This window comes from Diaporthe batatas, assembly GCF_019321695.1.
Source record: "Diaporthe batatas strain CRI 302-4 chromosome Unknown Contig00004, whole genome shotgun sequence".
NCBI classification, from domain to species: Eukaryota; Fungi; Ascomycota; class Sordariomycetes; order Diaporthales; family Diaporthaceae; genus Diaporthe; species Diaporthe batatas.
This window is the reverse complement of record NW_025408551.1, coordinates 2,406,878-2,422,851: the sequence shown is the minus strand read 5'-3', so window position 1 is coordinate 2,422,851 and position 15,974 is coordinate 2,406,878. Positions and strand designations below refer to the sequence as shown.

The window sequence follows — 15,974 nt, the reverse complement described above, 5'->3', positions numbered from 1 at the left end:
GAACATCAAGATACCTCGGTACCGCTCCTTCAGCCACTGCAATGAATGCCCTTGATAATTCCCAAGGACGGCCATGGACTGCCTTAGTAGCAGCATGACCATGGCCCAATTAAGTCCTCTATCGACTCACCAATCTCAGAGCATATTTCTCAGGCTCGCGGAAATTGGTCGTAATTTCCGCCTTGCTCTCCTCAATCCACTCCTGAACCCTCCGCCGGGTCTCCTCCTTGCTTTCGCCCTCAAGTGGAACTGCTTCCACTTTGTACAGTCTCAGCACATACGACATGACGGCCACGAACTCAACCTGGGCGAACTTCTTGCCCGGACAGTTGCGCGCGCCGAGCGACCACGGGAAAAATGACTCCTTGGCGACAGGTGGCGGCGCAACCTCCTCGGCATCAAGCATCTCCGCTTTTGTACTGTCTTTCGTGGAGGTTTCCGTCGACTCGGAAGATACCGAAGCGCTTCGGATCCAGCGGGCTGGGCGGAATTCCTCGCTGTCGGCGCCCCAGTATTCAGGCAGCATGTGCACGGCGAGGTTGGACATGTGAACTTCGGAACCCTTGGGAACGAAAATGTAGCGCCCATCGAGACGCAGATGTTGACCTTCGCCAAGGACATCCTTTTCCATGTCGACCACAGGACTGTAGAGACGCAGCATCTCGTACTGGTCAAGCATTAGTGGATGGTTGCTACAATGGCAGTTTCAGATCTGTGATGACCAAAAGTACATACCATGAGGGCTAGACAGCGTTTGAGCCTGTAAAAGTACTGCTCGTACTCGAGCGTAGAAAAATCCAAGGCCGTCGTGTGGTATACGTGATCGACTTCCTCACGGATCCAGTCTTGCCATCCAGGCTCGACAGAGAGGATGTGGAGGCAGTAGTTCAAGCTGTGGGCAGTAGTCTCATGACCTGCAATGTTGTAGCTGAACATATTCGCAAAGAGCTCGTCGTCGTTGAGGCCTCCAGCGCCACCGGCTTCAAGCTCTCCAATCTCGCCGCCGGCACCGAGCGAATTGGCCAGCTTTTCTTGTCGCATCTCAACAGACTTCGCGATAATCGCGTTGAGGAATATGTTCTCGTTAGCCCTACCCGCGGCGACCTCGACCTTTCTCTCCTCTACCAGCTCCCGCATCTGTTTTCGGAACGCCTGTGCCGCCAAGACATGATCCCGGAACAGCTTGGGCAGATATTTGATGCGGCTGGGGCCAAGCTCGTACATCCACTTTGGTGTTATACTCAAAATACGAATGCTAGTAAGGAGCAGGGCAAGATTATCTCGATAGCGAGCCGAGAACTCGTCGCCGGCCTGTGTCTCCTTGCCTGCTGGTATGTACTTCCACGAGTATCCGAGTCCAGCCGCTGCCAGAACGTTTAGGGCGAGAGTCATTGTGTCTGAACATGAGCTCCTCAGGCCCTCTTTGCCATGCTGGACAGGATAATCACGCGTTAGCCTGATATGAGCCGATGCCCAGTGCGCGAGGAAACAGGTCAAGGTGCAAAACTCACAGAAATCCACCATTGAGCCAGCCCGGCTGCTTGCGTCAGGGACTCTTGCCATACGATTTTCATGTTACTCTCGTTGAAAGGAGGAGCGGTAATGCGTCGGTGCCGTTGCCAGTCTACTCCATAGACCGAAGAGACGCTAGGCGTGAGTAGGCCAGGCATATTCTCGCATGTCTGAGGAGAACGCTCGAAATCCCTTTTCCTCAGATATACCTGCCTAATGGCATCAAGGTCAACCGTGTACACCTGTCGTATTATCAGCCATCTTTTATCTTATTTCCGGAGGCGCGGGCATGTGGCACCTGTAGCTTGGTTGAGGTGACAACAACAAAGCTTTTCCCCATCTCCTGAAACGGGCTGGCCTTTTCCTCCAACACCCACATGAAGCGATTGTACCGAACCCATGAGCCCAACCCAAACGGCAGCTTCAGGAGGAGAGGGGCGAGGAGTGGCGACAGTGCAAGCCATGCCAAGTTTCTGCTATACACGGGACTGATGACAACGGGAAGTCCCATCTTCTTGGCTGCGGAATAATTCTGGATGAGAGAGAAGAAGCTGCCGGCTAGGCGGAACGCCAGCGCTGCGAGGAGCAACAAGATCCATAGCGCCCACATTCTCAAGGTAATACCGATACACAGAATAGTTCAATGAGAATGAAAGTAGGGAGCGAGGGATCGACGGATCTCAATCTCGAGCACGCCGATAGGGATGGTGTTGACGGATCTGGTCGATGCTTGTTGGCAATTGGGGCAGCTTTTCAGTGATCCGTTTAACAGGGAAAGAGCGAATGGTCAACATCGAGGTGCAAAGCGATGGGGCATATTTGACTGAAACTCTGTTTTCTAGATAGACCCTCGTATTCGTACGATGCCTCCAACTCTCTTCCTCTCCCTCTCCCACTCTCTCGCATTCGCTTCCCAAAGGGTCTCATTGGAAGTGTTGAACGATTGCTCCCACATTCGTTCGTTTGAAATTGCCAAAACCGGCTACAACGCTTGACTAATCGTCTACCCCAAACATCACACTCCGGGGCTCCGGGAGTTACCCTAGGGTATCTAGCCACATGGCATCAAGCGGCCTGCTCCAGCATTATAATATTAAGAGCTATAATATTATATTTTATATTAAAAAACTTAAAGTTAAATTAGAAATATTTTATATTATATATATTTTTTTATAGTAATAAAAGTTTTTAAAAAAGATAAATAATATTTATTTTATTTATTTTTTATATATATTAAATTATTTTCTTTACTACTTTTAATATAATATATTTCTTAAAAATATTTAATCTTTAAGTATTTACTTCTATATAAAGGTGCTATATATAGTTCTAGCTATATATATACTATAGACGAAACTAATTAAATTATCCTATTATTTTCTAGAAACTAGGGCTTTTATGTAATAAAGGCCCTGCAACGAGAAGTCCTCCATGTCCCAAAGTCCTCTATCTTTGAACCTCTGCGGCCTTATTTTGTGCGGACTTGGCACCTGGGCGGCCTTCAGGCACACTCAAGATGCCTAGTGTTAAAATCCTGATATGCCGCTATGGCCCCAGTTGTGAACTGGTCCTTGTACCGTTTCAGTGATCTGAAGTTTCTGAAAATGCTGGCTGGAGGTTGCATTTAGCCCCAAAAGGTGGAAAATTTGGTATTTTCTGCGGTGATCATTAGTGACAAAAAGGAAATCTGGGAAGTCGTGCTGATTGCAGCGAATAATCATCAATGGCTCACCAGTGAGGATTGTAGATGTCGAGGAGTTGCCTAGGAATAAAGGTACCCTACGGTAAGCTACTTAAGTAGGTTACCCTTGGCATAGTGCCAGCAAGCCCATAGATTAGTTATCGTTGACACTCACACAATATGTGTCTCTGTTGGCGCGCAAACTGGGATGCCTGTCGGGATTGCGACACTGCCCAGGTGTTGAAGTCGGCGTTAGTTTGGCGTGATTGATAATGTTGAACACGTAATTTCTGCAGGGCTTGCGCAACCGCAGACCGGCATGCAAAGTATGATAACCGCACACTGAAACTTTGGATGAGCATATAAAAGATCACCAAACATCAGGACTTACACAATAATGTGATGCAAACAGATGTCGTTCGCCAACTCCACTCGGAAACAAAAGAAAAAAAAGACGAAAAGCATCAAGAGCCACTCAGGAAGGTATTAGGCGCCAAGCTCCACGTGTGGCTATTCGTGAATCGACAAAGAAATAGTCCGACATAAAAATGCCTGCAAAGGCTCGTCGCGTAGCTGTGATCGGTGCTGGCCCTTCAGGTGCCATCGCAGCAGATGCTCTGGCCAAAGAGCAAGCGTTCGAGATCATCAGAGTATTTGACCGGCGCCCTGTCATCGGAGGAACATGGTGAGCTTGGTCACCCCTCTTCTTCTAGAACCACAGGCACTAACATTCCATGCAGGGTGCACACTCCTCACTTGCCCCCGAGAATCCCCTCTTTAAGTGAACTCTTAGAGGGCAAGGCAGATAAGGCTGTGCCAATCCCGGCCGAGCTGCCCGCGGAGACCCCAAAGTCCGAGGTTGTGAACGACCACCAACTGCGCTACTCGGACTCGGCCCAGCATGAGCATCTGCATAGCAACATTATCCCTGAAATCATGAGCTTTACCCAGGAGCCATTCCCGGACCAACTCTCTGAGCGGACTCTCCGGCAGTATGGCCCGGGTGCCCCATTCCGCCACCGGGAGACAATTAGGACCTGGGTGGAGAACATATTCGTTAAAAATGGCACTGAAAAGTTGTTGGAGCTCGGTACCACGGTCGAAAGGGCCGTTAAGGAAGGTGACGAGTGGGTGCTAACGCTGCGGAAGGAGGGCGCTGGGAAGGATTATTGGTGGAGAGAATGGTTCGATGCGCTGGTAGTAGCAACTGGCCACTACAATGTCCCTTGGTTCCCGGAAATACCGGGACTGGCTGAGTACGACGAGCGATTCCCAGGCAGGATCATACATAGCAAGCACTTTCGAGGTGCTGATAAGTTCAGGGGAAAGGTAAGGATTCGGATTCTAATCCGCAATGAGCCTGTGACTCACAGACTAATAATTCTTACAGCGAGTTATCGTCGTTGGCGGGTCAGTCTCCTCACACGAGGTGCTCCATGAAATCCTACCACGGGCACAACATCCGGTCTATGCATCCATCCGCGGAGAGCCTATCCCTGCTTTTGGCTGGGCGCCGTTCAAACACCCGCATGTTGCCATCAAGAAGCAGATCAGCAGCCTGGACCCGTTGACGGGAAAGATCTCCTTTGCCGACGGCAGCGAGCTGAACGACGTCGATCACATTGTGTTTGGAACGGGGTACACCTTTTCCATGCCTTGGCTTCCTCACGTCCAGGAGCGAATCAGCAAGGCTTATCGTCGCTTGCCTGGGGTCTATCAGCATACCTGGGACATTGAAGATCCAACTCTCACATTCGTTGGCATGGCAAGTACAAAAGTAATTTTATTAAAGATAAAGAATCTCAGCTAAATTATGATATCACAGCTTGGAGGAGGATTCACTTTCCGTGTCTATGAGTGGCAAGCCGTCGCAGTCGCTAGACACCTCGCGGGTCGAGCCAATCCTTTGCCACCGACGGCGGAGCAACGTGATTGGGAGGAGCAAAGGGTGGCCAAATTCAAGGGTGGAAAGGATTACTACTCAATTGCTCCTGACTATGGCTCGTACCTGGAGTTCTTGAGGAACATAGCAAGTGAACCCAAGCCGGGGACCACCGGCCGCACTTTGCCACCTTTCGACAAGAGGTGGCTTGATGTTTGGACGGGCATGGTAACATACAAAATTAAAGGCTTCGAAAGGGATGCGAGAAGAGCCGAAGAGGAATTGAGCAGGCCGAAGCCTCGTCTATAGTCGTGCTACTACTATATATACTTGGAGCGATGTCTCGCTGGAGCAGAAAGCATGCAAATGAAAAGACTTCCTAGCACTTTCATAGCTGTATTGGTCTTATGCTACCTGATTCCCTTGAACTAGACTTAGACACAAACAGTAGGACTCACAGCTCCCCCATCACTAAGGACAGTATATCATTGAAACGATCGAAGGTGGAAACGAGGTCGATGGTGGAAGGCGAGTTGTAATCTGAATATTTTGCATCTACTAGGCTAGGCTTACATACAATGAGCTAGATATGTAGCAGACTTACTTGATTTAAGTATCAGCTTATTAATACCCAGCCAGGATCCGATGTATCTTTTACGAGTAGCCTATATCTCTAATAGAGGTTCTAAAGCTAAAGTCCTTTCAAAGTAACAATATGGTTATGAATATATGTGAATAAATATATTAGAAGGGGTTGAAAGAGGTTCTAAAAGAATAATCACTATACTATTTAAAATAAATATATCTTATAATTAGTGATGAGTACAATGCCGCTTGATCCGTGATTCCATCTCGTGAGTACGGAGTATCGATGTCTACAGGCTCGGCGTTCATTGATGCAGCCTCTTCGGGGATCCTGGGACGTCTCAAGATCATATCTCGACATCACTCGGTATTCCTGTGACACGATAGTTTGCCCTTTTCGGCTACGTCAATACACCAGGTGGTGCCCAAGAGCTGCAAATATCCTTGGTTAAGGTGCCGATCATTTCTGAAGCTATCGTGGTTTGACGCACTCTGTCTTATCTCAGCAGGGCCTAATGAATATATGAGGAATCCAATCTTCAAGTGGGTGGTCATCTGTGTACAGTGGATTTGATTATTTCTCACGGGTTGGGGGCCAATAGCTCTCAAGGTGGGCGAGACATTTTGACTTTCCCCGCAGTAACGCCCTTCCTGAGCCTCAAGATCTTATAATTCACTACTAACGCAATGTAGACATGTGAGCGATTTCCGAGAGACAGTGGGTGCTTACATGGTGTTGTAGTCATCCGCGGGACGGCAAGTTCAGACTTGACTGGATCTGAGGTGTCAGACATGTCCGCATCTGGACTACGGGCGTGGAAAGGGTAGGATTGACCAATGTCCGTTACTAAGTCTACAACCCATTTTTTCCATTACAGATCACTTTGAGATCGATTGAAACCCCATGAGAATATGTGTCCAATCAGAGAGGAGGCATACACACTTGTCCACGGCATCTATGATGAGCTTCAGCAAATCCAAACACCCCCCCCCCCCCCACACACACACATTTCACTCGAAGAGTGTGAGGTCAAGGTGGAATCACCTATGCCGTCTTTTCCGAGTTGAATCTTGGATGTTGGCAAGCTCGGTGTAGGCCGGGTGGTTGAAGCCGTTCTTGACACGAATCGAAAAAAACTATAAAGGCATGCTTTGTCCCTGCCCAGTATCTAGAGGAACTCATCCCTCATCCCATCAACTCAATCTTCACAACTACTCACTCTACATCTCCAAAGCAAATCAAGCTTCTCAACTTCATCAAAGACAAAATGTACTTCACTCGATTCCTCGTCGCTGCCGGCCTCCTGGCCACCTCATCTCTCGCCTGCAACCCTGGCCAGTGGGGCTGCGGCAACCAGAACGGTGTCCCGGGCCCTGACGGTGCCGTCTACGTCTGCAACTCTTCTGGCAGCTGGGTCTTCTCCGCCCAATGCAACGGTGCGAGCTGCTGCACCGTCAGCGCTGACCAGAGCAACGCCGGTTGCAGGTGCTAAAGCACGGTGATATCTACTATCCTTGGACCACAGAGTTACTGGTAGGTATTCTACCTTGCGATTAAGACCATTTGAAACAGTGCTTAAGCTCACAAGCTAATAAATGATACAGGACAATGGCTTGATCAACCATCTGTTGAGTAGGCATCTGCAAGGAATAGTCATGCGGGAGTGGAGGTGCCTCGGGGTTATTTTCAACTTGGCGAATGGATGACTTGTGTATGAGGTATGAGCTGTGCGGAAGTCCTCTCCACCAGATATAGATGGACTTTCAGATCCTACGCATGAGTCTCCCGTTCGAATACAAAACACATTCGTTTGCTCAATCTCGTATCATGCATCATGCACCTAAACCACTTGAACAGCAAATCTCACATACAAGGCGTTCTCATGGCCTGAAACGAAAGAGAATCCTCTTGGATTTACCAAGTAACGTACTTGAGCACTCGAGCAGATGTACTGGTACTTATGGTGATAAAAGTCGTAAGGACGAGTACTGATCTGGGGTGTCGTTGCAGCATGGAAAGCGAACCTCTGGCGAGCACCAAGATACACAATATGGACGCTTACTAGTCCCTGAGTAGGTATGAATGAAGACGGCATGTGATTATATGTGAGCCCCAACAGCTGTGCAGGACACTCATGCAGTGAATATGAATGGCTGTAAAAAGCAACAAGGATGTTCATTTACTCGGAATTACTTGTGTATTGAGACGTGGAATGTACTGTATAACATATGAAGATATTGCTTTCACATGTAAGTGATGTTACACTTGGGCATGGTCGACTGCCAGTGCAGGCATTTAAACTTGCGATTCGTATGTGCTCCCAAACAACCTGGGCAGAGACTTCCCACCCCTCAAGAGCCAATTCCATCAGCATACTCTGCTTCGGAAGGAGTAAAGCAAAAATCAATGCATATTTCGAATTACCAGTCATCCCAGGACGCCCCAGACCAACTCAGATGTAGTTAGAAACTGAACCAATATTTTGGGCGGTCTCTCCACACCAGTCCACCACAACCATACCCTAGGGTATGGTATCAAACTTGGCATTTTGGGCGCGGTTCTGCCTGTTTTTGTCCACCCAAGTAGAAAAAGCTGGGCAGTGTTGATTGGTGCATGGATAACAACAATGCATCCAGCTGACATGCAGGATTACCTTGACCGAGCTGCAGGTCTGAATGGTCTTCCCCAGCCCGAGCAACAAACGGCATTGACCCCGCTCTCACTTTCAGCCCACAGGAAAGCCCAACCAGTTTCTGCATGTGGAATTTGGTCACTGGCAGCCAAGTAATAAATTTCGGCTGACTTGATTTCCACATCTGACTCTTCTTCAAATCTGTCAATTCAATGAGTGTCTCCTGGCCAAGTTCAACGACTCTACATCTGCGAAGCTACGCCCATTCTCAACTTCCAGAGACCTCGTCGACAGCATTCTAAAAACACCAGAGATATCTCAGCAACCACTGCGAAATACTTCATAGCATATCAGAACGATCCAATGGCAGACCCTCTGTCGCTTGCGGCCAGCATTGCCGGCCTCGTATCACTCGCAGACACTGCCTTTCGCCACGTCTACAAATATGCCAAAGATGTCAAAGGAGCAAAGGACGAAATCACGACGGTTGCAGACGATCTTCACTCCTTGGCCGGCATCCTTCAGAGCACTCGAGTCCTGGCTCAGAGCCTCGAAGAAGAGGGCGACACATACGACCCGGCAATACGAGTCCACCATATCTACCATTGCGAGCAGACTCTCAGCAAAATAAACGATAAGATGAAGAGGGCTGCGCAAAAAATGGAAAAGGGAAAGTTCAGAGACGTTGTGCAGCGGCTCAAATGGCCGTTCTCGAAATCGGAGACACAAGAGATTCTAGGGGAACTTGAACGTCACAAGACTAGGATGAGCCTCGGTATTGCAACTGACTCCATGCAAAAGATGCAACTCCTTCTTTCGCAGCAAGAGAAAACAGATGTCGTAGCAAAAGAAACACGTGGAGTCGTTCGAGAGCTACACACTGAGATCTTGGTTGATGCCAGGAAGAGACGAGTTCTGGAGTTCTTCCTGGACACAAAGACAATCAACCCACAAACCGGTTTGGACGCTAATATCAAACTGCGACATCCAATGACAGGTCTCTGGCTGACAGAATCACATGCCTTCGTCCAATGGCTCGACACACCCGGCTCGAAGATCTGGCTCAGTGGCATCCCTGGTGGAGGAAAGACCGTGCTAGCTGGTGCTGCCATCCAAGAAGCTCTTACACGTGCATCTCCAAGTACTACAATTGGCGCAGCATTCTTCTTCTGCGACTTCAAGAACGAGAAAACGCTCAAAAGTACTAACATTTTTGGTGCAATAGCGTCGCAGTTAGCTCGCCAAAAAAATGAGGCATTTGATCTTCTTCAAGACTACTATAACACTCTACATCCTTCAGATGGTCTTCCAAAAGAAGCAGATGCAGACGACCTCAGAGCTCTGGTTGGGAGCCTGTCTGAGCTATTTGAACAGGTTCTCATAGTGGTGGATGGAATCGATGAATGCGGAGACAGCATGGACGAAATTGCAGAGATGTTATCAGACCTTGGCAACGACTCAGAGACCATATCTTTGGCAGTTTTCAGCCGGGATGAGGCTAGCATCCGCGGGCAGCTTCAAGAAGACTTCAAGTCCATATCGATCTCCGCTCGCTCGAAGGACATTGAACTCTATGTTAGAGCTGAGCTGGAATCCCTGATGAACAGGGGCCGACTGCAGGTGAGGAGTCCCAAGCTGAAAGATGAAATACGGGAAACACTTGTGAATCAAGCGCAAGGAATGTGAGTTACAATACCATGATATACTGTTTCCAGCTCTGGGACCAAATTAGTGTCCCTAACAGTTACTAGGTTCCGGTGGGTGGCCTGTCAGTTGGACTACCTCTGTGGTTTCTCAAACGACTTCGAGAGACGGGAGGCTCTTGGACACCTTCCACCCACCTTACACGAGACATACCTGCGATTGCTGCAAAGATTCACCAAACTTCCTATCCAGACTCAGTCGAAGATACAAATGTGTTTTCACTTCATAGCCTTTTGCCCTCAAAGGCTGTCCATGACACAACTGCGTGAGGTTATTTCCACGCCGGAGGTCATTGGCGCCTCGCTTGATGATCACATGGTCTCGGAAGACTACCTCGCATCAGTATGTGGCAGTCTGCTCAAGAAGTCAACAGGTGACACAGGTTTCGAGTTTGCACACTTTTCCGTCCGCGAGTTTCTGGAGCACCAATCTTTGGCTGAGACGCCGGGCCTGGAAAATTATCGAATATCTCAATCAGAGTGCTACAGATTGCTCGCTGTACAGAGTCTCCGCTACCTGCAGTTGTCGAACTTCGTTGTTGATCTGCCAGATGTGGGCACCGTGGTCAGGCTCGCCAACAAGACGACGGCGAAGGAGGAGGGATACAGTTACCACCGAATGGCAGCGAGGATCACTTTGCAGATGACAGCGCACAAGGAGTGCTCAAATCCAACGGTGCACGGGCTTACGATTTCGCTCTTTCACCCATCAAAGACCTCTTGCGTTACTCTCTTTGCTGTGCGCATCTTTCTGGAGTTGGTGGATCACTGTCATAGAGCAGGTCTCACCCGTGAGAATGGCGAGATTGATGTGATGAAAGAGAACTTCACACTCCAATTGCTAAGTGGCGACTTCCAACCATTGCACTTCGCGGCGGCTCTCAGTCTTCCAATGGTCTGCGACTCTCTGATCGGCACGGGAATTGACCCAATCGCGAAGTCTTCATTCGGAACACCACTTGAACTGTCTATTGCGTCGTTCCTTTGGTGTTTAGATGGCTGCTTGGAGTGGGAAGCTGTCAAAACAAAGCCTAGGAGCCTGTGCGCCCCGATTCAGGACCTCTTCCCCTCAAGCATTCAGCGCAATTCGACAGTTGAGATTCTGGAACGGCCAGCTCTTGGAAAATTGATGTCGCATCATTCATCGCAGCCCAGAGATATGGAACTGGTTCTACCCTGTATCATTGGGTTCGCACAAAATGACTTTCAGATCCTGCAACAGCTTTTAACACGAGGGGCAGCCTTTCAAGATCTCAAATACACAACTATATTCCGGGAGCTTATGCACCAGCACTCTGGATTGATCCGAAAAGACCCAAAACCGCTCCTTCAGTTCCTCCAATACATTGGGTCTTGTCTGGAATCCGATCCGTCAGAATGGCGATTGGAGATTGGGCGCGAGATCTGGAAAACCGCTGTTGGCCTGTCGTTGCCCTTTATTGGGGATCCATTTGTGACAGATTCTCGAATCACAATGTCAAAGGATGCATTACTTACCAAGGCATTTGCCACAATCAAGTCCCACGATTTGCCAGGCCTTCAAACGTGTCTCGCTGATGGGCGCCTGGGTATATCTGAAAGACATCTAGCGCCTTGGTTGAGAGTTTCCGACGGCGACAAAAAGTACTTGACGTTATTACACGCCGCTGTGATCCAGAACAATGTCGAAGCAACTTCTCACTTGGCTGCCGCTGGATGTGATCCGAACATTCCATTAGTTGGTCCTGACTTGGAGGTACCACCAATTCACGACTGCACCACTATTGCACTCTTTGAGGAGCTGGTGGCGCTTGGCGCCGACGTGACAGCTGTGGACGCTTCTAGTAAAGGCCGGACTATCTGGCACGTTTACGCAACCAGTCCCCACTATCCTTTCGATTTATTGGACTCTGTTGCAAACCGATACCCTCGGGAGACAGCGGAAGCGCTTTTGACAAAATCAGCCAGCGGCCACACACCACTGCGGTATGCATTACTTAGGACGGCCAATGTGGCACGAGACGACCATGACCAGAGAATCACGGAAATCATTTCGGTCTGTTCCAACATCGTGGGATTCTGGTCGATACATGAACCATTGTTTGGGGCAGCAGCTAAGTACGGGTCAGAAAGGGTATTACATTATCTAATCAAGGCTGGTGCCAGGTTGGACCCGGTGGGACCCAGTCAAGAGTCACCGCTGCATCATGTCGGCGTTAAGGCATCATCAGTGATGGTCCGGTGTCTTAAGGAATTATACCCAAGAGCCTTGAACACAAGATTCAAGGGGCAATTCCCGCTGCAACTCTATCTTGAAAGATGTTGTCACCAAAAACGTTCGATAGAGGACTCTGTTGCACAAGAGCTCTTGTCGACCGAAAGTCTGGAGTCAATAGACGGGAATGGGACAACACTATGGGAGCACTATTGGGGCTCCAGTCACATTCAGCAAGAATTGGAGAACATCTGCTCTTGGCTGTTGAGAGATAATTCAGCAATGGCGGTCTACGAAAGCTCCGCCGGAAGGAGTGGGACGAGTATGGTCTTCTCATCCTTGATCGCAATACACTGGACTCCTAAACAATTGGCGTCTTCCTTTCCGGCCTCGGTACTAGCTCGGGTGATCGATGCTTCGCGTTACTGGGAACAGGCCAAGGCCGATCCAAGCGTGCTGCGTTTTCTGCAGTTCACGATTAGGAACGAGTTATACCAGCATACCGATGTGCTCCTTGACCATGGAGTGAGCGTCACTAAAGTCGTGGATAATCAGAGCGCAGTCCAGCTTGCTTGTCAGTCGCCACTGGCGATTTCGCTCTGCTCAAACGCAGAAGGGAAAGATATACTCTCCAAGCTGCTGGATCTCGCTGATAGAGCTCATTTGAATGCCCTCACCATGGACGGACTTACCATTCTGCATCGCCTCGCTACTGATAAGGAAGCCGGCTCGCAGCTTCACTGGTTGATCGACCGCGTTTTAGCCAAAGGGGTGGAAATCAACAAGAGATCCAAGGATGGAGCTGCTCCCATCAGGTACCACGTTGAAAACCGGTCGTTATCCTGTGCTGAATATTTGCTCCAGTTGGGGGCAGACCCAAGGATTCGAAGAAATGACGGAACAGACACTGCGACGGAAGCTGCTTACAAGGGCTTTCGATCCTTCCTGGATAAGTTACTCCAGAACTCGAAGACCCAGGGATCATTCCAAGACTGGGGAAGGCCGCTGAAGGTCAATTTAGCAATCAAAAAAGGCCAGGCTAGCCTTTTCCGCCCAGTCAATGTGTTGCACATCACCTGCTGGGCAGACCAGTTGGAGTGTTTAAAATTCTTCATTGACAACAATCTCATTGATGTGCTAGAGGCCCCAGGTACCAAGGGCTGGACCCCAATGCACGTCAGCGCATGGATCGGTCATACACGCATTATAGAGTATCTCAGGTCGAAAGGTTGTCAGGTTATGCCACAGGCGGTGGATGGAACAACACCTTTACACCTTGCAGTTCGACAGCGACAGTATGATGCCTGCAAAACCTTAATTCGGCTTGGCGCTCAAGACATTCCCGATGTCCTTGGGATCACCCCGACCATGAGTGCTCGCACTGGCAATGATGAACTCATGATTCAGCTGCTGGGAGAAATGCTCCCGCCTGAGAACGCGGCCCCACAGCAGTTGCACGATTGTTTGCCTCGCAAGGCACCCAAGGCTCTGACTGACGCAATGGAGAAGGCCATACAATCCGACGACATCGCAGAATGCAAAAGGCTGCATGCAATCGGCTGCCCGATCAGTTTCCAAACCGGGAGTTGCGTTCCCTTAGCCTTGGCGCTGAATGAAGGACATCTCGATATTGCGGAGTGGCTACTGGATAACGGCACGAACACCAGTCTGTGTATGTTCCGGCACGGTACTGGTGATGACTATGACGGTGAACATGAAAGCATCAATGTCGTCGAAGCTTGCCTGCGTCACTCGAAACTGAACAAGCTTGTCACAAAGCTCGTTGATCACTGCATAACAGATGGTTCAGGCTGGCCTCTTCTTGGGAATGCGGGCCTTTCGGCAGCGATTCGGTATGGCAACATCACGGGGTTGTCAACGCTGTTGAAATGCGTTCATGAAAGGGCTGAGGAAATAAGGTAACCACGCAATTTAAATTGCTATCCTGCCGGTTCAATAGCTATCCAATTGGGCACTAACACCTTTCCAGCGCTGCCACCAACATACCACAGGCTGAGGTCTTGCACACTGTAGTCAATCAAGAGCATCGACTAAACAACAGGGGTCCGCGTATTACAACAGCGCTACATCTCGCAGCATACCGGAATGACGCAGAATCTGTGAGAATTCTCCTAGAAAGCGGCGCCGACATCGATAAACTCGATTCCCCGGGCAAGACCGCACTTCAGGCGTGCGGTGGCCGTGAGACAGTGACCACGCTTGTGCACCATGGGGCCTCTCTTGCCACTCACTATTGCCAAAATATTTTCAGCGTTTTGAGACGGCGTGTGGACGTATTCAGAGAAATAACGGCCTCATACTCTGACCTGGATGTAGCAGACACTGGCAGTCAACCCACAAAGCTCCCAGATCTGTTATGCACATTTCATAACACAAGAGGCGCAGTTGCGGTTCAACAAGTTACAATGACCGTGGATCACCTCACATATTTTGTCGAGGCCGAGCTTGACTTGAACCAAGACATGGGATCGGGAGTGTCATTAATGCATCTCGCAATGGTTGGTACGGCGACTTCGACTTTCATTCTAGGAAACAACTTGGGCGTGGAGGCTGCGGCAGGGTTCCCATGGTACCTTGAGTTCTGGGTTGAACCATCATTCATGACTTCAATGTTCAGGCATTTTCGGAAAAAGCTCGGCGTAGCGGACTTCGCTAGGCTCGCCCATCTTCAGCCAGATCGCGGGTGGAGTCCACTATGCCACGCATCTCTCGTGGCCCATATGGATTGGCTTCAAAACTGCATATCTTTGGGGGCAGATCTCGACTTTGAAGGCAGCCCACACGGCTCTGCTCTGATAGTCGCGAGCGCATGTGGACAATTGGAGGTGGTGCGAACCTTGGTCCGGGCTGGGGCGAGTCTCTCCTACCAAGGAGAAAAGGGCCACAAAAGTGTCTTCACCTTCTGTCGATCAAAAGTCGTAAGACGTTGGCTACTTGTGGGTCGCTTTACCGAACAACGAAATATCGACATTAGACCGCACTGGGGGGACGGCCAAAGGGTATGGATGGGGGCCGGAAGAGCTGTAGCGGGCTTGAAACTTGTTGGTTCGCGGGCGATGTGCTACCATGAGACGCGGATAGATTATGCTAAGAGGTTGGCAAAAATGCGTCGGGCCTGGCGCGGGAAGGTCATAACACCGATTTGCATGTCAGGGATAGTATACGGATCATAGGTTTGGGGGGGGGGGGGGGGAGAAGTGCCTAGGTAGATTCCACTGGACATTTTCAAGTGAATGAGATGGCAACCTGGACAAGACCTGCTCACAATCACAAGACAACCAACTCATCAGGAACTAAGACAGCACTTCAGTGATATGCCCCTATAAACCAAGGGTGAGCTCTGGGTGTCTCGCCTAGGCACATGGTCAGCAATCTAGTAGTATAGTCACGGGCGCTTTCACCCAGGGGCAGTCAATTTAACCAACTGCACAAGCCTATGTTCTTTGTGGGGGGTCTTGCTTGTGCTTGTCTTTGACTGCAAGACCTATATTGTGTGGACTCCACGAGTTCTACCTTGGAAATGTCAATTGAATAAATCTGACAGTTCCACTTTTAAACGAATATGACGGCCGAGGTGATAAGATGGGCAGGGCAGGGAGTGAGAGTGGGGTCAGGCGCGAGAGTGAGCGAGCGAAGGAATCGAGAAGAACGGCTGAGATCGTCCCGTTTGAGCATGGCGTCCCAGCGGGCTTGCTTGTGACCACCACCCAAATAAATACCTTATCAAGGGCCCCCTTGCCAACCTTGACTCGCCACGCCTGGA

General features: G+C 49.6%; 3 protein-coding genes across 3 annotated transcripts; 2 read left to right on the top strand and 1 right to left on the bottom strand.

Moving 5' to 3' along the window:
- Positions 1-118: 118 nt before the first annotated feature.
- On the bottom strand, positions 119-1,891 carry KVR01_004691 (uncharacterized protein; the record flags this gene model as incomplete). The annotated part of the gene is made up of 4 exons (XM_044787031.1): positions 119-667; positions 736-1,431; positions 1,512-1,754; positions 1,811-1,891. 4 exons carry the CDS (start codon positions 1,889-1,891, stop codon positions 119-121), a joined length of 1,569 nt encoding a protein of 522 aa, XP_044646855.1.
- A 1,850-nt stretch (positions 1,892-3,741) lies between these two features.
- Positions 3,742-5,384, top strand: KVR01_004422 (uncharacterized protein; the record flags this gene model as incomplete). Its single annotated transcript, XM_044786801.1, has 4 exons — positions 3,742-3,878; positions 3,934-4,522; positions 4,584-4,958; positions 5,019-5,384. The coding sequence occupies 4 exons, from the start codon at positions 3,742-3,744 to the stop codon at positions 5,382-5,384; spliced, it is 1,467 nt and encodes a 488-aa protein (XP_044646586.1).
- A 1,544-nt stretch (positions 5,385-6,928) lies between these two features.
- Positions 6,929-7,153, top strand: KVR01_004072 (uncharacterized protein; the record flags this gene model as incomplete). Its single annotated transcript, XM_044794315.1, has 1 exon — positions 6,929-7,153. One exon carries the CDS (start codon positions 6,929-6,931, stop codon positions 7,151-7,153), a length of 225 nt encoding a protein of 74 aa, XP_044646236.1.
- Between the last annotated feature and the right edge of the window lie 8,821 nt (positions 7,154-15,974).